This window comes from Patagioenas fasciata, chromosome 3 (assembly GCF_037038585.1).
Source record: "Patagioenas fasciata isolate bPatFas1 chromosome 3, bPatFas1.hap1, whole genome shotgun sequence".
NCBI classification, from domain to species: Eukaryota; Metazoa; Chordata; class Aves; order Columbiformes; family Columbidae; genus Patagioenas; species Patagioenas fasciata.
Window position 1 is genome coordinate 25,517,981 of NC_092522.1, and position 24,265 is coordinate 25,542,245.

At 53.7% G+C, this 24,265-nt stretch overlaps 1 protein-coding gene across 2 annotated transcripts; it reads right to left on the bottom strand.

Moving 5' to 3' along the window:
- Positions 1–10,613: 10,613 nt before the first annotated feature.
- Positions 10,614–14,804, bottom strand: HLX (H2.0 like homeobox). 2 transcript variants are annotated; one of them, XM_065834404.2, is made up of 4 exons: positions 13,731–14,802; positions 12,963–13,142; positions 12,285–12,469; positions 10,614–11,478 (listed from the first exon to the last, which is right to left on the bottom strand). In XM_065834404.2, exons 1-4 carry the CDS (start codon positions 14,302–14,304, stop codon positions 11,128–11,130), a joined length of 1,290 nt encoding a protein of 429 aa, XP_065690476.1. In that variant the 5' UTR covers positions 14,305–14,802; the 3' UTR covers positions 10,614–11,127. The 2 variants fall into 2 exon arrangements, with proteins under 2 accessions (XP_065690476.1, XP_065690478.1); XM_065834406.2 differs by lacking the exon at positions 12,963–13,142 and having other exon boundaries at positions 13,731–14,804.
- Between the last annotated feature and the right edge of the window lie 9,461 nt (positions 14,805–24,265).

A 24,265-nucleotide genomic window follows, 5' to 3' on the forward strand; every position in this document is an offset into this window, starting at 1 on the left:
ATGTGGGTTTTCATCACTGCAGGTTCCTGGGCTGTTGACTTCAGTGAGTCTCATCATGAGGACAGGAGTCCACACAAAAGCACAGATCTGTATAGCAGGTTTGCCTTAACCTTTACAAGAAGTGAAGGATGGAAGGAAGGAGTGCTCTGGGTTTCTCAGGGCGAGTCTTGTTGTGCCCAGTTTTAACAATGGGAACTTTGTGTGGTTGCGCTGCTGCCTGGGCCAGTTCCCTCTCAAACACATCATGTTGTAACCCATTGTCAGTCCTAGACTAGAATGACGGACTAGTACTTGGGGGCCCACTGAAATCTGGCCCAGGAGGTACAGTGAGGATTGAGTTTGGAGCAGTCCCAGGAGCACTTAGGGAAGGAGAACTGGGTGGAGCTCAGGGCTTCAGCAGTACATCTACTCCTGGCATGGGGACCACCCAGCTCACATTCACCATGCTGAATCCCCATCCATGCACTGCCAATTCTTGTGCCACAGAGGGCCCTTCAACCTGCATATGCATCGATATCAGCTGGGGAAACCCTAAACCAGCACCCTGCAAATTTGAATGGGAAGAAGGAAAGACAGAGTCTGATTACCTTCAATGCAAATGGTCCTTTGAAATCAAGTTCCCAAAGTCGCAGCAGCAGCAACCTGATGGTCTCTGGGATTCAATGTGACACCAGAGGGGATGGGGACCAAGTCACTAAATGGTGCATAGTGACCTTGCATCACTGCCAGTGGGTCGATGGGCTGGAGAGTTGCTTCTTTCTAATGACAAGGCTGTGGGCCAGGTCTGAGGTTCATCCATGGAAGCGTGGAGCGCTCCAGTGACATGGGCCAGCTTAGGAGCTCATGCATTTCAGAAACACACTAAATAAACAAGAGAACCAGAGATTGGTAACCACTGCTCCTGTAGGAAATCTATGCAATGAAAAAGTAATCAGCCCTGCCTTTTTTTTCATCCATTCCTTTCATTCCTCAGGTTAAATTTCTTTCCATGCCATGCTTTCCCACCCCTCAGCCCACCCCTCAAATGTCTGTTTCCTTCAAAGCTGCAATATTGGCCACCAACAAGGAAGAAAAAGCTGATAAAAGATGATACACCGCTCTCATTATTCCATAGTTTTCTCTTGATGGATTTAGAAAGGTCCCGAATGCAAAGAGAAATTAAATCAGCAGGTAGGAAGAAAGATGCAAAGTGAAATTCAAGATGCTGGAAAGCTGCTTTTCTCCGGAGGTCCTACTCTTCCCTCTGTCCGGAAGACAGGAAAGAGCAGACTGTTCATGACAGAGGAGAGAAAACTTCTGGAGGTCTTTAGGGGGAACTCAATCAAAGAAATTATTTTCCCACAGATCAGAGCTGTGCAAACCTTAATGTCTTTTTCCTGATTGAAGAATAAATCAACTATTAATTTATGACCTGAAGTGTATATAACAACCCCCCAAATGTTTTCCAGTTCTGTGAGTAACAATGCTCACATCCATTCTGTTTGAGTTTGATTCTCACCACCTAATTCAGCTAATGGGCTAAATATTCCTCACAAAACTGCAGCTTAAAAACAGAAAAATCTTACTTAAAAATAAAGACCAGCCGTATGTTCCCAGTATAATATTATATGTGCATGCATAGAGATCCACATGTATTAGAGATAAAGTTAAGTGTAAGCACATGGCAGGCAGGAGGGAGGGCGTTTGCGTGGATAATCCAAGGGCCCGTGTGCAGGTTTTTTTTTGGGGGGGAGTGAAATCCTCTACCCTGTGAGGAGAGGTAGCACATAGGGGCTGCTGGTAGGTAAGAACACACCGTCACTTTCCGGCCATCCTGTTAACTGGACTCTGCGGAATTGATAAATGTCTCTGGATCGCTTTGTTTGTTTAAATGGAAGCCAACGTTTTAACAGCAATAAAGAGCAGGCTAAATGATTTGCCGGGCTGGCTATCAAGGTGAATAAGAACTCTGAAACATACAAGCTGCATTTAAGAAACTGAACCCCACTGCACCTTCGTTTGTATAGACACACTGTTTGGGCAGCCGGCATAAATTGTAAAATAAGATGACAATATTAGCATCTTCCCTTGGCTTCTCCTCGCCGAAAGAAAACCGCAGAGGGAACACTATTCAAGCATTTCCTTTATGCTCATAAGTTAATCAAGAAACATCAGGGAATAAGACAGTTTTATAGCTTTCCAGTAAAATGTGATACAACTCGCAGACACTGAGTGATTTTACAGTTACCTTTCCAAAGTGTGGCAAACAAAACAACAACAGCAACCAAAAAAAAAAAAACACCAAACAAACAAACAAAAACGTAAACAGCGTTTGCGCCTGGCTCTCGACGGCTGGCGAAGAGGTTGCAGGAGAAAATAATGTGTTTGTGACTTCCGAATTGGCCGCCTACGGACAGAAATAAGAACAGTAATGAAACCACGGAACATCTTGAGCAATTTACGAGAGGATTGTGCTCAAAATATTAAGCGCCGCCACACAAAAAGAAAGAATGCGATCGCTGCTGTTTCAAAGTCAGAGCTCACGGGTAGGGTTTGGGGGCGGTGATGCGTTTGACAGCCCCCACTCCCGTGTGCTGTTATGTGTTACGGTCGAAACAAGACTCTTCCCCCAAAGCGGTCCGTGCCGGAGCGGGGAGCGGAGTCGCAGCCCCGGCGAGACCGAAGTCCCCCCGGTCAGGTGGCCGCCTTGTCCTTGGGCAGAGGTCGGCTGCTCGGTGTCGCAGCCTCCTGCTCAATGTCATCCCTCTTCCAGGCGGAGACTTTAACGCCCTTTACACCTCTGAGGCTATTAAAAAAAAAAAAAAAAATGTACGCCTAAAAACCTCTCCTCAGAACTTCGCCACCCAAGGCTGTGGAAACGGGGGGAAGGAGGTCAACCTCCCACGATTATCTACTTTAAAACTCGAGTGGAGTCGCCCGCATCCTCCCCTCCAGGTACGCGCAGTAACTCTCCCAAGCTCCCTTCGAACGCCCATGTGAAACGACTGCTCGCCCTTCCTCTGCTCAGCATCTTGGCTGCTGCTCCCCAGCGCTCCCTATTTTTAGGTTTGGGAGCGATTCCTGTACCGATGCTTTTACCAGGGAAGAAGAAACAGGGACCGAGAGGGACCCTGGAGGGTCGCCGGGCACCCTCCAGGCTTGTAGCGCGGCGGCACCCGCGAGCCCGGCTCCTGTCGGCGAAAATCGCCGGCGCGTTTCGCTTTTCATCCGCCCGTCGCCCGCTTCAACGTTTATAGCTAAACACATTCACAGTTTACACACAGTAAAACGTCGATATCGTGCTTAATGGTTGCGGAGAAAAGGCTCTTCGCAGGGATCCTCATAAAAGCCCTTTATTTAGTTTCGAGCATTTTCTTGTAATCAATAAAAGTTGGCTGTTATCTCCCAGCGCATTTAGCCGGGAAGTTTATTGCCTGTCGGGCGGATTAAGGGCGAGACAGGAGTGCACCATACAAGGAAGGGACTCCCGAGTCCCTAGATCCGAGCCTCGGATTCATAAAACATAACCATCCATTACGTTGCCGATATCTGGAGCCAGCAAATATATACAGACTATAAATTGTCGCCGGCGCGGTGCGGGCCGGCCGCGGGCGCGGGGGCTCCGCCCGCCCGCATTCCTCCCCGCGTCAGGGGGGAGCCGGGGGGGTCCCCGGCCCATCCATCACGGCCGTTATGACTCTGCGATGCAGCAAATGGGTTGTGTAAAGAGGCAGCGTTTGACAAGGTGGCATGGTTATCCTGTCCAAATGATGCATAATATTAGTATTAGGGCTTAGATCATCGCATGCTTTTAAAATCATCACCGCTAACTAGTGGGGGGAAGAGTCCTGGGGGCTGCAGGGGGCAAAAGTTTCCATGTAGATAATGATTATAGATGATGGGATTTATGGGGAGGGGTGCGCGCACAAATAAACACGTCTACTGTAGACGGAGAGAGGTCCCCGATCCGGTCGGTGCTGTGGAGCCGCTCCCCCGACAGCCCACCCCGCCCGGGGTGCGTTGCCGTACCCGTCGCCTCCGGACACGTCCCCAGGGCTTGCTTGAGGAGAAAATAGGGACCGTCCTCTTCTCACCCGCCTCCTGACAACCGGCCACGGCTGTGGTCATAGACATCAGTGGGTGGAGGGGGGAAGGGGCTCTCCGGGACTGGGGAAAGAGCCACTAGGGCCAAACTCTCCGCATCAGGATCTACCCTTGGAAATATAGTATGATGAAGCCAGTTGTACCGGCATATTTTCGGGGAGAAGAGTCGACTCAGGACCGCATCTCATCTTCCTTCTTGCCGCTTTCCAGGGTTGGGGTTGGGCACAGGCTTGAGACTGGGGACTCCAGGTGGAGCTGGGGGGCGGTAGGGGTCTGTTCCGGTCCCGCATGGGTCAGCTTCCTCCGTAGCCCGGCTGAAATTGGACAGGGCCGGGAGCGCTCCCCCGCCTGCAGGCAGCCCGCAGAAGAGTTAAGGGAGAAAGTGTCTGAGCCAAGGGAAGAAAGGGAGAAAGTGAGAAACGGAGAGCCCCGACTCCAGCCTTCCCCTCCTGCCTTCCTGATAACCCCCACCGCTGCTTCCCTGCCCGGGCACCGCGCAGAGCCCGCTCCCGGCAAGGCTGCGGCTCCGTGGCAGGCGGCGTTTTTCCAGGGGAAATGGCTTTGGGCTGCCGCTCGAGTCAGCAAATTCGGGGGAGAAAGTGCCTCTTTAATTTGGCATTTGCGCTGTCGCCTCGCCCGGGGCCGGTACCGCGGCACGGCCCGGAGAGTGGGTCAGCAGAGCCAGATGACAACGGTGCCGTGCGGAGGCTAAAAATCCACGCTCGGTGAAATATGTATATCAACCGTCTCTGACCCCTGGATGTTTGATTTACACGGCTGGTGACATATTACCAGCATCCCCATTCCCTCCATCGTCCTCAACCCCTCCAGCATCCCCATCACCCCCAGCCCTGCATGTAAGCGGTTGGGGTAACCCCACCGGCTCAGCTAGGCAGCCAGGGGTGGCCCCGGGCAGCCTTCTCTTTTGGCCGCCGAGGGAGGGTACTGGTCATCGCTGTGTGCGGTGGGGGGAGAACAGGCGACGGCAACCAAGGCCGAGAGAGATGGCCTGGGACCAGGCATAGCTGGAGGGTTGTGATGGCTGGAAACCTTTGATTTGGGGTTTGCCTGGAGAACTGGGGTGGAGGAGGGTGGCCTGGGTTTTTTAAGGCAAGCAGAAATTTGATTATAGCGTACGGCAGAGCTCTGTGATTTGCGGTGAGCGGATTTCATTAACTACGGCCGTCCGAGTCCCGGAAAAAACGGTCAGGCCCGCGGGGCCGAGGATGAAGCTGACCCCGAGGGCGGGCGGCGAAAGGGACTCGGCCGCGGCGCCGGTGCTCCAGCCCGGAGAGAGTTCCGGCGGCTCCGGTCTGCTGCGGCCGCGGACATCGCCCTTGCGGCTCCCTCGACTCCCTCCACAGGCCACCGAGATGGGGTCGGCCTGGTGGGAGGGGAGGGCGTGGAACGGCCGCTTTTCCCGCTGTCCCGCTGGGCAGGGGTAGCCTCGGCCCCCTGCGCTTGCTTTCTGCGGGGAGGAACTGTGGGGCACAAGGGGGCTACTCGCCCCACTACCACACGTGTCACCTGCTGCAGCCATCACCGGGACGAGAGAAGGGTTGGTTGTCTCTCTTCACTTCGAGGTTTATCTGTGGCATTTCCATTTCTGATGATGATGATGGCGGTGGTGGTGGAGGCAGCAGCGGGAAAGGAGGTGCCCAGGGCGGCGGCACAGACCGCCCCTTCGGGGGCTTTGGGACTGCCGGGCTGCTCACCGGCGCAGAAGAGGTATCGGCTCTAATTGCCGTCAACGAATGTCACCGGCAGAAAGAAAAACAAAAGCTGCCTCCAAAGATCCCGGAGCAGAATTTGGCAAGGCTCCTAAAGACACCAATTAGCAAAGGCTAAACCCATTAATGAAGTGGCGGCTCTCTGGTTTCAGCCAGGTGGTGCAGATCAGAGCGCCTGTATCTGCAGCAGAGCTCCGCTTCCCTCCAGCCAGGACCTCACAGCAAACCTCCACATCAATAATATGCTTAATGGATCTCATTAGGACTGGGGCCGCGAGTCCCGGCCTGGGAGCTGGGGAGGTGAGGGGAGCAGGGGGGCAGAGATCCCCCCGCCACGCCGCTGAGGGACGGGCTCCCTTCCCCATGGGGCAATGGCCAGGCGGGATCGCCGCTTCCCCCCGCAGGTACCTGGCGCTCCCCGATACCTGGGTTTGTGCAAATTCAATTTCTAAGTCTGCTCTTTCGAATAAACTGGACCTTGGCATCTCCTCGCCGGACTCACCGATCCCCGCACCCCAGAACGCGTGTCTGCCTTCATCTGAGCTCCCTCAGCCCACCGACCTACGAGCTTCTTCGGCCGTATGGGCTGCGGAAGGTGCCGCTGCGGCGGCAGCGCCTTGCCACGGAGCCCGGCAGCCTCCGCCGCGGCCCGAGCCGGGGCTATGGAAGAGGAGGAAAGAGGCTCCTGCAAAATTTATTTTAAAAGAAAAGCATCCAGACCTCACCTCTGTAAAAGGGGACAAGGGACTAAGGAGGAAATATTTCCGCTTCAGCAAAGGGGAAAAATTAAAAAGAGGAAAAAAGGAAAACTCGGGTAGTATAAACTCAGCCGAGGTGAGCTAGGATATTTAGCTAATGGATGTGGACTATGAAAGGAGACTTCATATTTCTCTCCGAGGAGTCTCTCCAGGTCCGCAGCCGAGAATACACACAGCAAAAGTTGTGCTTGAATTATAGCTGAGGTTTTGCTTTATTTGAATTCGCTGGTGTTTATTTAAGAAAGTGAATAAAGGTTTTGTGTAAACAGCCATTATTTCTGATGAGCGCTCAACAGCAATAAGAAGGGGGTGGTTTTTTCAGTCGAGATTGTGGCAAAAGTTGACATTTCGGAGATTGCAGTTTGTCTTGCCGACGCCAGGCAGTCCCGAGGCATGAACTGCAGGGAAAGCTGTGTGTGCCTGTGAGTGTGAAACGGCGATGCCGAGCGAAACGGGGTCTGAAAACAATTATTTTTTAAGACATCAGCTTAAGCCCGACATTAAAATAAAATAAAAATATTTTCCTAAGGAGCGGGGCCGCTCTCGCTCAACTAACGAGGGAGGCGAACTCAGGTTTCGCTACCGCCGGCCCCGCGCCCGCGGGGCTCTGCCGGGGGGGTACAAGGGGGCCGCGACGTACCCCCCCGCGCCGGGCGGGGCAGCAACAGACCCCAACACCAGCTCCTCGCCCGGCCCTTTTTGCACCGTAAATCGCTTGCTTAAAATATTGCGACTTTCTTGGTTTATGAACTTTTTTTCTTCTAACGTGGCTGCTATTTCCGAGGCTGGCTCGAGTCTCTTTGAAGATGGGAGATTTCTGGTAAGAAATCAGAAAAGGATGTCGTTTGGCTGCTTAATGCAGTGCTCAGGGGAAGGTCCGGGTTATTGGTAAGCTGCTGTCCGGGCAGGAGCTGATCTGACCAGCCCGGCTGCTCATCTCTGCGGGTGTGGATGCTCGCAGTCGAGTCTGGGATGTCGGAGTGGCACGCAGAGGCCTCCCGCTTCGTTATCAATCCGAATTCCCACACATGCCACGCAGGAAAGAGACAGGGAAACCTCGGTTCTCCTCCGTGTATCACTCCGGTTTCTTGGCTCCGGCGACCTCAAGTAGCCTGGGGGAAGCCCCTCCCGACCCCTTCGAGGGGACCCCGGCCCCCGCCGGACAGGAGGAGCCGCGTCTACACGGACTCGTTACGGCGGGTGGGTGCAGCCAAGGGGATTTGGAATCGGTTGGCACAGATCTGAATAGAATCACAACGGATTTAAGGGGAGTAAAGAGACCTCCTGAAAATCTGCGGCCCCCGTTTAAAGACCGTCCAAGAACCAGATCGGCGGGAGAGCCGGAGGCTCGGGCGTTTCGCCTTCAGAAATAACCAGTATCAAAATCCTTTCGTGTTATCAGGCAATGATAAATCAAACAAAAAGGGGGCACCCCCGGGGGTTGTCGGACCTTTTCTGGGCAGGCTGTTGTACTGCGCTACGGACAGGTCGATTTCGCCGATTAACGGCGGTCGAGCTGCCTGCAGTCACATTGTCCCGACATTTTTCCGCAGAAATTTAGCAGTAAGTGCAGCCTCGCAGGACCTGCCAAACTCCCTTCCCTGTCGAGACGGACACAAATTCCTCCATCCACGTATCTTTCCCCAAACTCGTTTTCGTGGGTTTTCTCGCCTGCCCCCGGACGTGTACAACGGGAGCAGTCGGGGGGAGAGATTTTTCCTTTTATTTTTCCGTGTCGTTGGAGGAGATGAAAAAAAATACCCTCCCGGCTCCATCGCTTGGCCAGAGCAGCAGCCTGAGGTAAAGCCTGGAGGAGGGGGACAGGGAGGCACAATCAGGCGCAGGGCGAAGGAATTTTGTCCAAGCTCCTTCATTCGGATCTGAGCATCTTTCTCCGTAGCCTGAGTCCCAGGAGTGTTATTTCTTTTCCTCATTTTGCCGCGTTATCTTAAAAAGGTGCCATAAAGGCGCTGCCCCTGCTCTCTCCCCGACCCGGGGTCCAGGCGGGCATTGCTCTCCCGTTATTTGGGGAGGCCGGGCGGGGGGAGCCTGCTCCTGCGCAGCCAGCCCTGCTCTTGAGGGAGGCGCAGATTCCTCTAATCCAAGGGAAGAGAAACCTTTTCCCGACACTCTTTTCCTTTCTCATCTGCCAAGAGCCACCTCAAGCCCCTCTTTCCCTCACGGGTTAGTCTGTAGGAAAGAGGCAAACAAATTTCTACGCGTCCGTGAACCGCACCGGTGTGGTTTATCGGAGCAGAAACAGTCACGTTTTGCTGGACATCTGTCCCGCTGCTTCCCTTTATCTTTATGAGAAGATATAATCCCCCACGGCAACCCCCGCACCGATGAGCACAGCAGCGGCCATAGAAACAGACTCTTTCTGGGGCTGTGGGCGAGCTCTAGGGCCCGCTCCGCCACCCGAAAAGCTGTTGCCTCCCTGACAGTGTCTTAAAGGCAGAACAAGCCCCCCGCGTTCCTGTCCCAGAAGGACTCGGACAGGATGGGCGCCCCAGGTGCGCTGCCCTGCGCGGGCGCTGCGCGTTCGCTGCGCATGTTTTGTGCGCGGTCCTCCTGTACATCTCAGTGCCCGTCGTGACTCCGGCGGAGCCTCTGCCCTCTCGGTTACACCTTATTTACCATTTCACTCGTCCCCTCTTCACCCAGGCAGCCGGCCTCTTGGCTTGCCATTTGCCGCAGCTCCTCTTCCCCCAGTGCTTGTGGAGTGGGGATGCTGCCGGCATTTCCTTCTCTTTCATCAGGTGTTTGCTCCTGAGAGAGTCTCCTTGCTAGCAGGGGTGGCCCTGGGAGTGTGTCCCACCCGGCAAAACCCCACAACTTCGAGCCATATCATTCCTGAGACCCCAGAGAAGCAGCAGGCAAGGGTCAGGAGCTCACCCGCTTCCACATCGCCGGAGGACACCGGGAATTTTTAAATCCTTCGCCTTATTTCTCTGCCTCCTCTTTCTTTCTAAAGTGTCACACGCTCAGTGCCCATCGGTCTAACACGGAGTGGGGTCAGCTTCCCCCCCTGCCCTCGTCTTATCCTCCCTGGGCACGATGAGGCCTTCCCCCGCCCGGGTGTGTTCGAAAACATAATTGCTTCGGTTAGGGACTCGCAGAAAACACACTTCCCAATGAGCAGGGAAAGGGGCTCCTCATCACTGAGGCTTTCGCTTTAATCCTTGCTGCTTGGTGAAGGGAAGGTGGAGAAGGCGACTGGCTGAGGAGCGGCCCCCCGTCCTCCCCCATGCTCCGGGAGGAGAGGAGCACCGAGCACCGCGGCGAACAGCGAAGCCGAAGATGAACCCAAGTGGACCCGGCAGATCCCGGCCTGGATCCCAAGGGAGCCCCGACAGAGCCGAACGCCCCAGGCGTTCCGAGCGCTCCCTCCCGGGGAGGGCACCCGCCCCGCAGCTCCCGCCGAGGGAGGAGGAGAGGCCGCCGTGCCCCCTCGAGCGCAGCCCCGCGGGACTCCGCGCTCCCGCCCGCCGCCGCGGCCCGGCCCTGCGCTCGGCATCCGCACCGCGCTTAGCGTTTTCTTGACGTCACAGAGCGCCCCCCCCCGACCCGCGCCGCCATGCCGTGACGTCACAGAGCACTATCTTCCCACCCCGCCTCGGGAGTCTGGGAAAGGTTACACGGCAAATCAGGGGGACACCAAAGCAAAGTAAAGCAAACCTTCTCACCTCTCTGCACCCCCAGGCGCCCCTGAGAGTCGAGGGGAGTCAGGCTGCCCCGTCCCGCTTTCCATCAAAGAAAAAAAGTCACCTCACATGATATACATGTACGTACATGCATGCGGACCTACAAATGTAATTGGCAACTTTCTCACCAGACGCACGATTTCGCGTCATCAAATCCGCTCATCTCCTCCATTAGAAAAGGAAGGGGTATAGGACGACGAAAAACATTTTTTAAAAAGAGGAAAAGGCTGCCTGAGGAGGTTTTCAAGGTGAGGAGTGACAGTGGCTGCCTTTTCACGGGGAGAAGGATGCTGGGGCAGCCTCACCAGCCCGCTGCCCTCGTCAACAGAACGACGTGGTTACAAATCATAGCAAACATTTTATTTACAGGAGAGATATATATATATTTATAGATTTTTGTCAGTGCAGTATTTCTCGGCCGGATTATTCGAAGCAACACGTTGCACGTTGGCAAAATACTTCACATTGTAAATTGTTTGGGGAGTGGGGAGGGATTTCGGAGCACGTTCTCGGAGTCCTTCATTTGGATTTTCCTGGAGAGGACAAGGGGCGGGAGACGGAGAATAAAATAAAATTTTAGAAAAGAAAAAAATAGAGAAATCCCGCTCTCCGGCGAGCAGCATGGAGGGAAAGGCGGCCGCCTCACACACAGCCGCCCTGGGGCTCCCCGGTCCGCCCGCGTCCTTGGCCCCTCGCCCGGGTCCGGATCGGGCGCTGGCCGCGGGTGGGAGCAGCCGGTGCCGTGTCGGTGCCATGCCGGTTTCGTGCCGTCGTTGCCGCGCTCCCGGGGCGGAGAAAGGGAGATAAATTAGCGCTCGGGTCCCGGGCGCGGGAACGGCGGGGCCACACCGTCTATAGGCCGTTGCGCGGCTCGGGGCTGGCGGCGGCGGCCGGCGGTGAGGAAGGGAGGCCGGTGCAGCCGGAGGAGTTGCCGAGCCCGGCGGCAGGCAGGTTCCGCTCGGCGCCCTCAGTCCGTTCTGTGTCGCTGGGGGCCATGTCGAGGGAGTCGGCGTCGCTGCTGTCGCTGTCGCCCTCGGAGCGGCTGGGGCTGCGCTCGGGCTCCGCGGCGGTGGCGGGCGGTGCGCCGGCTCGCTGGGCCGCCGGCTCCGGCTCCGGTTCTGGCTGCGGCTCCTTGTCTTTCTGGGCCTGCGCCTCTTTGGAGTGCCGCCACTTCATCCGCCGGTTCTGGAACCACACCTTCACCTGCGGCCGCGCCGCCCTTAGACGGGCGTCACGGCCCCCACCGCGCACCGCGCATCGCACCGTGCACCGCATCGCCCTAAAGCCTTCACCGGAGAGGGGCAGCGCGGGGGAAACAGGAGGCGCCGTCCTCACTTCCCTCTGCCCACACCCTTACGCGACTAAGGTGTCTTTATATTTGTTTTTTCCTTCTTCCCCTCGTTTGAATGTTTGAATATAAAACTCCCCCTCCGCCCCCCCCCCCCTTTTTTTTTTCTCTCTCTTTCTACTTCTTCTTCCAGGAAACCAAATCTTGCTCAAGAAACCACGGCGTTATACAATTCTGCGTGCTGCGGGCCCTCAATAGTGGAATCATTACAGAGTGGCGTTTAATGATTCAGTTTGAAGAAGGCTTTTCACTTCCCCAAAACTAAGGATTTCACAACGCGGTGAGAGATTTAGAGGGGGAAAAAAAAGAAAAAAAAAAAGGACATAAAAAATAGTGTGTTCGCTTCTACTTCCTCTGACCTAAACTGCCTCCTACAGCGAGTTGCAGTTGAATAAAGCGCACGCTAGTGATCTGCCCCGGCCTCGCTCGCCTCTCCGCTCGGCCTGCTCCGCGGTGGCCAAAACAAAGGCGAAAGCTCCGCGCCGGGCCGCGAAATGCCGCGGAACCTGCTCACAGGAGATGCTCGGGGAGAGGTCCCACTCCTCAGGCAGCCCCGCCAAAGATTAAGTAAGGGAAAACGCTTCGCAACCGCCTTCCCCCCCACTTTGGTATCCCTCTAAACTGGACGTAAGTTTCGAAATAAAAGCGAAGCCGTTCTTACTTGAGCATCTGTCAGCCCCAGCATCGCCGCCAGTTGCTTTCTGTCCGGTTTGGTGACATATTTTTGGATTTCGAAACGTTTTTCTAAACCTTTCCTCTGCAGGTTGGAGAAAACAGCCCTGGACCAGGAACGTTTCCTCTTGTACGTCTGGGGCAGCGTGTCCTTGGTTAAAACTGCATACGGACCTAGAGGGTGGGGGAAGAAAAGCGGAGGGAGAGAGAGGGAAAAGGCATTATTTTATATCGATGCCTGAAAGAGAGCCTTAAATCGATCAAAATAGCAACTAGACTGAGGTGTACGGGGAAGGCCCGGGTCAGCGTGGCCCCTGCCTTCTGGATGGATACGTGTCGTGTCAGCATGTGCTTTCTCGGGCAAGGATGGAGCGATTTGAAACCCGAATTTATTTCTCTCCCCCCTCCCCGCCCCTTCTCTCTCAGCCCAGGTATTATTTTGTACTAGATGGGATCGTCATCCGGGTCAGGCCCTAGCCAGCTCTTCCTCCCCCAACGCAGCCCGGCTTTCGCCCAAAATCTGAGCCTCGCTACAGAACATACACCCTGGTCTTTCAAAAGCGCCTGGCGGGTTCCTCCAGGAGGAGAGCGCCTGGGGCCGGGGCGGGGGCTGCTCCAGAACGAAGTGCCCTGTGCCACGAAAGGGTCAACGAGGGACGAGATGTACCTGGAAAAGTGTCTTGAAACTGGTGCTGAACTGAGCTCCTTGGGTTTGTGTTTAAGGGACCCAGAATAGCAGAGGCCTCGTTAATGGGGTCTAGAGACGCGAAGAACTGGCCGGCGGAAGGCTGCAAGTTGGGGAGATGAACCCCAGTTTGGCGGCTGGTAGTTAATAAGGAGGTCAGATCTGTGAGTACAGGAACAAGGAGAGCTCTGTTACACCGCGGTCGAAACCGACACCCCGGTACTCAGCGGGCGACAGGGTCGGGAGGAGCGGGTCCCCGGCCGGCGAGGCTGAAAGGGGGAACTGGGCAGCCGCCTCCTCGCCCCGGGGGCTCTCCTGGGGATAGGCGGCTGTGCCCCGGCAATCAGACATCCTCTGATATATTTACTCCATTGATTAGGATGTTCACACGCCTCGAGAAGTCACAGGCTGCAGCGAGAGGCTTTAAAACGGGCTGTGCCATCTGAAGCAAAATCCTAGGCCCGCTTTGAGAAGTGGAGACCGTTTCGTTCGCTATTTTTACGCTATCGCTATTTTTCCCAGCGGCGCGAGTCCTGTGCCGCGGGCTGCTGCCGTGCGCAGGGCCGGGGGTGTGGGCTATTTTAGGGAGCACTATCAGAAACTCTGATTTAGAACTCTTTTTAAAAAAACACTCTTATCGGCTAGATCGAAAAGTTTTCAAATCGCAGGTATATTCGCTAAAAATAATATTAAATAATAGAAAAGTAGCAAGCGCGCTAGCACGGAAAGCGGACTAGCTAATTTTTATACCTCTCAGCGTGTTGCCTTCCTTGACTTTGGGGTCAAACTCCGCCGATAAAATGCGGTCGATGCCGAATTTCAGGTCCTTGCTGGCGGGCGCCGGCGCCGAGCCGTGCGTGTGGCCGCCCGGCAGCCGGGCGGGGGCCGGGGCGCCTCCGCCGCCCGCCGCCCCTGCCGCCGCCGCCGCGGGGGACCGGTGCTGCGGGGGGCGGTGGTGGTGGGAGTGGTAGGCGGCGGAGAGCGGCGAGAGGCGCGGCGGGAAGGCGGTGGTTGGGGTGTCGGGGGCCACGACGGGCGTGGGCCGGAGCGGTGAGGCGGTGGCGTGGAAAGGACCGCCGTGATGGACGGCTCCCAACGCCGCCGGCATCCCGGTGCCGGGAGCCCCGGCCAGGCTGTCGGTGGGTCCTCCCGCCGCCTCGCCTCCGGCGTGGAGGATGTCGGCGATGCAGAAAGACGGTTTCTTCGCCGCCGCGGCGTCCAGAGGGAAGCAGCCGGCGGCTGCCGGCCCCGATGCTGAGCAATACGCCGCTGACCACAGGCTAAAGTTGGAGGCGTAGAAAGGAGCCAGCCCGGCCGTGTACATCCTGCTCGGGGAGGGGACGCAGCTCAGCTCCCGGGTGCGCGCCGCGGAGCTGCCCGCTGCGCCGGGTGCATGGGGAGGGATGGCCGGGACAAGAGGCGGCTGGCGGAGCACTTGCCGGAGGGGCAAGGCGGGGGAAACCAACCACCCAAAAAAAAAAAAAAAGAAGGAAAAAAAGAAAGAAAAATTCCCCAAAACCCACGGCGGAGACGGAGAGTGAGAGCGGACGAGGAGAGGAGCGGTGCAAACAAAACAAACTCAAACCAAACCCCCTTTCTTCGCACTGGGGAAAAAAAAATATTCACCCCTCCCCAAAACTTTCTCTGGCAGTGACACTCCCGGCTCCGGAGCAGCCCTTGCTCCCTCCCCGCGCCCAATCCACGATCCGCGGGGCCGGGCAAGCACCGCCCGCCGGCACGCCCACGCAGGGCCGGGGCGCGGATACGGGACACCGTGCCCACAGCGCGCGGTTGAGCGCTGCCTGCGCGGTTAGTCGTACCAGCGACTCGGGCCGGTTTGCGCCGAAAAGTACTCACCTCTCTCCCCCACATCTCCTTAAATTCGGCCCTCGACTTTGAATTCCCTTCCCCCTCCCACCGAAAAACAGCGCAAGGGCGCTGCGCTTTTCCGCGTGATTACCAAACGTTTGAAAGAAACGCGCAGGAGAATCTTGCCCGATCGGAGGCAGGTCTGTCCTCTTGGAAGTTATTTCCAAGAAAATGTGATTCCTGGGTAAATGAGCCTGGGGTAGTCTGAAAGAAAATTAGTCTATGCTTATGCACGTAGTATATGTATTTGTGTGAGGGAGCTTCGTGGTATTTTGGGCCCAGCACATGTTGGATCCTGCGTTAGCAGCGATTAATTAATCCTATCTTGTCAACGATGTAATTTTGTAGATTTTTGCCGTGTTCTCCAGCCGGGTGCTTGCGTCTGCTTGCACACCAATTTCACCTTAAAGACTAGTTCGTAATTTCGCAAACCTCTGACAACCGAATTAGATATATATTTAATACAATCATAAGATACATTCGCTGCAATAATTTAGGGACGAATTTATTAAAGCGCCTTTTGCGCTTTTCCCCCTTCCTGCTAACATCCACAATCGCCCGCATCTGACGCTGAAAAAAGCCATAAATTTTTGTTTTCATACACGTAAACCAATCACTACCTTTTTTCAGCAGGATCCTGTGTCGGAGGATTGCAGGTTTGCTTTGATTTTGTTTCCAAAATTTTTTTTTTTTTTCAAATAACTTCCCAAATTCTGAAGTTTTTTTGGGGAGCCACCAGAAAATAAACCTCTTTTTCTTTCGCCAGCTATAAGACTTAACTTCTATGTGAATGTTGAACCCACCTGCGAGCAAGAGTGAATGTGTTGCTTAGGCTGACCCTATGCACAGGTAAAGGTGAAGCTGTTGCCCAGGAAAAAACAGGCACCTCTGTGGTTTGGTTTGGTTTGCTTTTTATTAACTAGACGAAAGCAAAAAATAAAAGACATGCTTGCCAAGATGTGTGCGAATACCGAAGTTGCCGAAAGTAAAGGGTTGATCAGATTTGAACTTTTCCTACTTCGACAGCGGAAAGCCTCTTTTCGTCGCATCTCCTCTCCCATCCCTTTATTCCCCCCGCGCAGATGACCCGACCCCCAGCCTCTTGCTCTCAAACCGGATCGAACGACTCCAGTTTCAGTTGCGTTTCCACCGCCGGGCAGAGCCGCGCCATCAGCCCGACTGAAGGAAGGGCAACGAAGTCTGCTCTGACCACTGCATCCCAGCTGCGAACCCCTTCCTAAAATTATTACAGTAATTGGCACGGATAGCGATACCGTTGTTGTACGACCCAGAGACTGCTCGCCAGGCGGTCAGGGGAAAATAAACCAAACCATCACGGTGTTTTTCTTTATTTTTAAGAGTTTTATATTAGGAGCTGCGATGAACAGCATCGGAGCGAAAAGCCTGTTTGCGGTGACTCCTGCAGCCCCGACCCGGGATACAGCTGCGGCTCCGCCGCCCTCGGCGCTGCTGGTGCCCGGGAACCGCTGGTTCCGCGATCCGGCGCGCAGGCAAGCGCTCCTTCCGCGCTGTCATCCCGCGGGGACTCAACCCGAAAGGAAGCACTAAAGGCGTCGCACTAAAGCACTTGACCCCCGTGCTGGGTCTCGGAAGGGCGAGGGAGCTGAGAAGCCCGAGCCGCGGGGGCAGGTACCTTGCCCCGGCCCACTCGCTCCGCGCCCGTCTTGGCAGCGCTGCGCCCCCGCGCATCCTCTGCCGGAGAAACCAGGAGCACCTGCCTGTCTCCCCAGGCCGCTCCCTCTCCCGGGGGACAGGGCTGTCCCCTCTCCCCAAAGGCCTCCGCAGGCCTTCCCCTGCCCGCGCACCTTCCTGCCCGGAGGAGAAAGGCTGCGCGGCCGCGCTGGCCGGGGGAGGTGGCAGCCCCTCCTCTCCGCGCAAGGAGGGAGAAGGCTGCAGGAAACCCGGGGCTCGCTGCAGTCCAGGTCATCTCCTGTTTTTTGAGAGGTTCCAACTCGGACTAAATGAGCGGATATGCCTGCGAGATTTGTCCCAAAATAGAAGCGGCTTTAGTATTTTAGGATACAGCAGAAATCCTTATTTCTTCCGGAGAAAAACTTCATAATGAGCGCGAGCACTTCCCTTTTCAATATTTGTGCAACTTTATCTCGACCAGCAAGTTGCTTTAGTGACGCAAATCCGCCCTTGTGTATTGCAACTACAAAAATAAATGCAAGGAAATCAATTCCCTTCTAGCAATGAAAACATAAATATACAGCTGCGACTTTCCCCTTTAATCTTGCTTTCCGAGGGACTCGAGAAGGAGGCGAATGAACTGAGCAAGCAGGAGAGATGCTTTTTTTTTTGAGGAATGGAGTCTCAAAGGACTTTTTTTTTCTCCGATGCCGACGAAAGATGTGGAAAAAAATATTATTTGAGTTCTTCCGAGGGGAAAATCGAAAGGCTAACCCCGAGGAGCTTCAGCTCTCCGTCCCCACTCGTGGTCAGCGGGCCGGGAGCATCCCGTAAAGGGCCGGGCCCCACGGGGAAGACAGTCCGCTCTTTTGGCTATCCCTGCCCCTTCGAGCCCCCCCGTCCACGCGTCGAGCCGCGGCCGACAGCTCGTAGCCAGAGTCCCTCGGCCGCCGTCCCCCGCAGCCCGGCCGGCAGCCAGCGGTGCCTGTCCCGGAGACAGGCCGTTCCTCCGCCGCGCACCCCCGCTGGGGGTTCGGGGCCTCCCAGCGGGTCCCAGCCGCTCTCTCCCCGGGGCGATGGAGCCTGGTCCGCACCCCCGAACCCGCCCGGAATGACGCCGGACCGGCCTCCCGACTCTCCTCCTCCGCCCACGGCCAGCGCGACCGGGCGCTGGGTGCCATGCCCGTTGGCTTTTAGGCTTATATATGTCGTTCTGTTTATACCTATATCTGTATATGGAGACTTAGGTTTGTAATATATAAAAATAAAGACAAATAGTTTTAAAATCTTACTCGCTCTCTAGGAACACTTTTAAAAATAATAATTTAAATTTCGTTGACGGTTTCCTCGAGCGGCATTACCGGGGTGGCTGCCCTCGCCCCCGAGATCCCGCCGAGCCGCCCTGCCCGCGGCCGGCGCTGCGCAGCGCTCAGCACCCGCTGGCCCGGCCCGGCCCAGTCCGGACACAAAGCCCGTTCTCTGTCGCCATCTGCCGAGCGGGCCGGGGCCGAGCGTGGAACCCCCCCCACGCAAGGCACTCACTGTAGGAGGCTCTCCCCTCCAAACTTCCCCGCTCCCGGGTCTCTGCGAGTAAGGAGCAAGCAGATTTGGGGAGCCAAGCCTGCCTCCACACAACATAGCGCAAAGCTCATGGTTGCAGGGTGGGCAGGAGCCTTGTGCAGACTGCCGGGGGGCGTTTCTGCCGGCTTGGTGCTGGTGCTCCCCCAGCGCCGCCCCGGGTAAAATGGGGCAGCGGGGCCGTCAAATCTGATCACAGACCGTTCCCCCGACCCCGGGGATCCGCAGCTGGAGGCAGCCCACAGGTGTGTGCTGCAAGGCTGGTTGGACTTCCCTCAGCTGATCAACAGCTTGTTATCTGGAATGCTCAAGAGAAGCCAAGGCACTCTGGGCAGGAATCGCACAGAACCACACTTGAATTAAGTGACTGAGCTGGTCAACTCCTTGACATTGCCCGTCTATCGTTTCATGTGCTATTTAGTTGAATACCTGTGTCAGTAAGTAGCTACTATAGTTATGCCACCTGCTGAGAGTGGGTGCAAGGTGCCGGAAAACAGGCAGGATCTGGGTTTCCATGCACTAGGACAGGATTTCAAGTCTCCTGCGGGTGCATTTGCACTAGCTGGGTTTTAAGTTGGGTTAGGGTGTGAGGGAATCACCTAATCCTGGTCACTTGCAGCTTTGCATCGAGAGGCCTCAGCGTGCACAAGCAGGTATCCCCGATGGGAATTGAGTCCACAGAGCATGCCAAAATTACTCTGATGCAAAATCCCTCTGAAATACCAATTACAGTTGTTTGAAAATTCCATAGGTCACACAAGCACAGGTCCACATGTCAGAGCAGATCAAACCCCGAGGCTCCCAGCTCCAGGGACAACATGCTGGCCACTCACACATTTGCACTGTCTTTCTTTCAACTGCTGGTTTAATGAAATACATTAGGTCATGTGAAGCTGAGATCTTTAAAGTGAAGAGACTTTTTGCATTCTCCCAAATGCTGTGTAGTCCCTCGAATCTCTTCAGACAGAGGGGGGACCTGAAAACACTGATTCCCCTCTGTCCCTGAGTGCCTGGCTCAGAGATCCGGGATGTGGGAGGGCACTGCATCTTTCCACAGTCATGTTTACAGGGAAAGGGGTGACCTTCCCTTACTCCCCCCCCCCCCTTTTTTTTTTTTTCACATGAAAAGCTGCAGATACATAAATCTTAAAGAAGGGTTAGAGTAATAAATAGCAGCTGGAAAGAAGAGCCTCTCTGCAGCTCTGGGAAAGGAGGCTGCGTTCTGAGGAGCAGCAGGGTCAGGACAGTCCCTTCCTCAGGGTTTCCTGCGGGTTAGAGCAGGCAGGTCCTGCCCACTGTGTTGGCTTTCACGAAGCCCATTTTTAGGCATCTGATGCTGTGCCTGGAGCAGGGCACTGTGAGCCTGCAACTCCGTAAGGGTTTAGCTGCTGGAAATTGAAGTGCCAGTCTCCCATTTTCTCCATCCCTGCCTGCCTAATTCCCATCCCCAGGGATGTCAAACTTTAGAAAATTAACTCTGCCAGCAAGAAAAGATTTTTTGGCTTTTGGGTTTTTTTTGCTGTCATAGTTCCCCAAAGTAACTTCTTTACTGTGTGGTTAGCCAGGGTGAGGAAGCTGGGGGAAACGCGTTTCGGGGGGAGAGGTGGCAGAACAACTATGACCCTCTTCTAGTGTGCTCTAACCAGTCACCAGGTCACTCGTTAATTTATGTACTGCCTCTTGGAGTTGCTTCCTGCAGTCTAAAATGAGTTCTTCTTGCATGGAAAGACCTGGAGTTTGCTTTCAATTCCACCAGCATCACTGATTTCACGAGTTACTCCACCTTTACACTGCATTTGGACTGTAATCCGCTTGCAGTGGGAGTTATCATGGGCTAGTTGTGATTTTCCAGGCCACACTAACAGAGAAGTCTGCAGAGAGCTGGCCTGCAATTAACCACTCGATGGCTGATTAAAGGTGATGTGATGTGCAGAAGTGCTGACCTCCCACTCCAATGTGCAGCTGCCCCCGATGAGGGAAGCATTTGCATGCACACGCTGGATTTAGTTTGCACAGTGCACAGTGATTAAAAACAAGTGTCATTGCATAAAATGAAGGTGATTCAACTCTCAGAACAGGGGGTCATTCATGGGTATTTCCTAAATCTGATAGGAGAGTATAATTACACCTATTTTCAGCTGAGAACCAAAGGAACAGTTCTTTAACTGAGGCAAACTGCTGCTGTTGAGGACAGGCTCAAGATGTCTCAGTTCAAGTTCCATATGTAGGTGTAGGTAGAGACAGAAACTGGATGGGGGATTTTTTATTCCCATAGTGGATCATCACCTCTGTGATTTTGTCAGAGCAACCCCATCTATTTCAGTAAACCCAAGCTAATGCTTTAGGCCCACCACCCCTCCAGCAGCAGTACATTAAAGGCACTGTGCAGAAAACCCATTCTATATCAAAGACGGAAACACTAATAACTGCCTAATAAAAGTTTTAGTAAGAAACAGTTTCCTCCTTCTTGCCAGCAGTGGTCAAAAATGTGGGGAAGCTGGAAATAAAGCTATCAGAATGCAGCTGTATAAAAGGCAAAATCAACCCTTGAAGAAAGTCAAGCTTCTGGAACAAAATCACTCTGTAAAACTCATCTGGATTTGAGAACAGTTATTGTTTTTCTTCCAACCCTCCTTTCATGCTCTAAGCGGACTTAAATGTAGTAGTCAGTCTGGCTTTAAAAACAACTCTTTTCTTGCTATTAGCATATAAAAAATCCCAGTAGAATAATGCCGTCACAGCCCTTAAAAAAATATTCCCATTTCAACCCTCTTTTGCCCAAGGGAGATGCTTTCTGGGGGACGCCAAATGGAAGTGCCAGCCAGGGAAGTTTTACAGTCCAATAAGCATGCATGCCAGATTATATAGCATGTATGGAGCACCCTCTGGACCTCCTTCCCTCATTGGAACTGAATCTGTCCTAAACACAGTCCCACCGTCACTCACTGCTCAGCTCCGTGAGCAGCTCAGGGCTTCCCTATGCCAGGCTCCACCAGGTCTTGGCAGACCCAGGTCCCCTCCCCGTGAAACACCCAGGAAGGTGGGGAGATGCTCTTGGAGGGAAGCAGCATGCTGTAAGGTATCCCCTTCCCAGCCGCAGGTCTGGGATACTGCCTACAGCAATAGCCGCTCCTCTGCACCTCTGGCAAATGGAAACAAAAACAGAGGAGGTGCAATCAGCAGAGCAACGCAGCACACAGGGGAAGTCATTTCCTACTGATACCTCTAACACATCATTTTATATCTCGGTGCCTGGGGTCTGGTTACCCTTATCTTAGCCAAAAGACTGTAATGGTCATAAAATGTATTTTGCTTTTATTTCTTCTAGAAAACTTTATCATGAGATTTTGATTATCTGTCCTGCAATAGTGAATTCCAAAGGTTCTTTATCTCCCATGCCTGCATTCACTGTCCTTACTTTTTTCCTTCTAATTTCTCAGTTAGCTCCTTGCAGCATCCATTCATCCCCAAATTGTGAAACGGAGAGAAAAAAAGCAATGCTGACCTGTTTTTCCTTTCATTTGTCACTATGTCTAACCCAAATGTTTACCCTTGCCCCCAGATGTATAAACTCTTTTCCAAGCCAAGACATTCTCTTTTTCCCAGCTAAGCAATTTGTTTCATTTTGAGGCCATGCTGAACAGTAATACGAATCTCAACACATTGCAAGTCTCAGCCTAACTTTGCAAGGAATAAAGACATCGAAGACTATCTCATTACTGCAACCTTTTGCAAACACTGATGGAGCAGTACCCTCTAGCACAAGCTAACAATAAAATCCACAATAACAACAACAACTCTCCTGGGTCAAGTTGAGTCTTGGTGCATCACCACTGGAACTGCTGGGGATGAGGTCAGTCGCAAGGTTTTTCCCTTCTGTACTCTAAAGCTTTCCCAGCTTTCCTCTGCTTGGACACCCATGGGTGCTTTGCGCACCCGTCAGATGCTGAACATGGCTCAAATCTCAAGCAGACCCAGGTGCAGCACTGGCCATAGACAGGCAGCACAGGCTCACCATTGTGCCATGCTGCCTTCATTTCTATGGGATGCTGCTGCCTGAGGAAGCCTGGAGGTAACAAATGTTCGTTGCCCAGAGTCTGCCTCACATCTGGGGTGGTTTGAGATCTGCAAGAGGAATCCCACCCGGTTTCATAGAATCATTTTGGTTGGAAGAGACTCTGAAGATCATGGGGCTCAACCATTAACCTAGCTACAGCACTAAACTATGTCCCTAAGAATCTCATCTACAGATGTTTTAAACACCTCCAGGGATTGTGACTCAACCACTTCCCTGGGCAGCTTCACAACCCTTTCCACGAAGAAAATTTTTCCTAATATCCAATCTGAACCTGTCATGGCACAACTTGAGGCCATTTTCTCTTGTCCTATCACTTGTTACCTGGGAGAAGAGCCCAACCCTCTCCATGCTACAACCTCCTTTCAGGCAGTTGCAGACAGCGATAAGGTCTCCCCTCAGCCTCCTTTTCTCCAGGCTGAACAGCCCCAGTTCCCTCAGCCACTCTTCATCGGACTTGTTCTCCAGGCCCCTCACCAGCTTCGTTGCCCTTCTCTGAACTCTCTCCAGCACCTCAATGGATTTTGAAAGTACCAGGGGCAAAAGAGAAGGTGAAAAAGGGGTCAGCTGATGCAGGGAGGGGGCCAAGCCTGGGGCTGGGCTACAGGAAGCAGGGCTGGGGTTGTGGAGGGAGGACCTGGACTTTCAGATGGAGAAAGGTGACGGTTGCTGGGAGAGTTCGGGACTAACTGGGTGTGAAAGCTGAGGCTGATGGTAACACGGTGTTGTATTACTTCTGGTGCACTTTTCTCTCATTACTAGCAATTTCCATAGGTTTCATCAGTTTTACTGCTGTTAGGAGGAAGGAGAACAAGAAAACAACATGATTTTGGCAGACACTGAGAAGGTTGGGGTGAGTAAGGGGGAACAGGGTCATTCCTGGATGCTATCGGCCACAACGTGGAGGCAAGTTAACTGTGTTGTGTCCCATGCAAAATCCCATCACCGCAGGGCACATCTAGTTAGGAAAACATGGATCTCCCTTCTCATGCTCTAGAAATAACAGTGAGTAAACAGCTACTCCAAATTTCATAAAAATTATTAAAAAAACATACCTGCTTAATGAGAGGTGGAAATTTTCTCAAACATTTCAAGGCTAGACCTTCCTTTCATTAAGAACTAGAAGGGAGCTGTGGTGCTCAATTTGGGGAAGAAGAAGGAAACCCTCAGTGCCAAACCAACGTGCTGCTGAGGATCAGGAGCCAGCATGTGGCTGCACAAACATGGGAGGGAGCTTTTGCCCAGGGCACATGCAGGTCCTTACAGGACAAATACCAAAGCAGCAAAGCCAAGCGCCAGAGCCCTGGGAAGAACAGGCGAAGCACCAGAGCTAATGAGCTATGTGGTGGTTCCACCTTCCTTCTAATGCTTCTGCTCTTTAATGTATCAGGCACATTTTCAGTCTATTTGTGGCTTCAGTGTTAAAGGGGAATGTAAGGAGTGATGCTTTTTCTTGAGATGTGATAAATAATGTCCCGGGCTGAGATTTGTTTTGGGGGAGTGCTATTTTTAGGTTGACAACAACGAGTTCCAGGGTGAGGTTGGATCATGTGGATAAGGGGGTGGAGGTAGCCCAAAGCCATCCCAGTACTCTCCAAATTTGAGGCCGCTTTGGGGAGGAAGCAGGGGTGGCTGGAGGGAGGTTGGACCCCTTCCCTCACCCAGCCAGCGGGGTCTGCAGGAAAAGGGGCAGCAGCACTTTGCCTGGGGCCATAGGGATGCTCCAGTTTTCCCTTTGCTTCCAGCCCTGCTCCCTACCACCTCTAGGAGCCTCTGCACCACAGCTGGATACAGCACTGCTGGGCTTGGAAGGGGATATCTTACAACAGCCACAAAACCCCATAGCATTGGAGAGAAGAAACGGCTCTGTACCTTCTCCGTCTCCACACTGTATTTTACTATTTTCTTCAAATGAAGCAAACATCATTATTTCCCGTTAGGTGTTCCTGGTGCAAGAGCATTTCATTGAAAAATGGTTCTTAAATGCTAATGGGAATTATACTCCTGGCGTGATTTATATTAATAAGGCATGTGCAGTTCCTTAGTACATTCAGACCCAGATGGGAAATGATATTTTTTTTTTTCTTTTTTGTCCTTCCACACAACATCT

Excerpts from the sequence above, each read along its gene's own strand:
- HLX (XM_065834404.2), bottom strand. The coding sequence starts at position 14,304 with ATGTACACGGCCGGGCTGGCTCCTTTCTACGCCTCCAACTTTAGCCTG. Across the intron at positions 13,143-13,730 it reads GGAAGGCAACACGCTGAGAG|ATCTGACCTCCTTATTAACT; the intron begins GTATAAAAATTA and ends CTGTACTCACAG. Across the intron at positions 12,470-12,962 it reads GTTTCAAGACACTTTTCCAG|GTCCGTATGCAGTTTTAACC; the intron begins GTACATCTCGTC and ends CCCACCCTCTAG.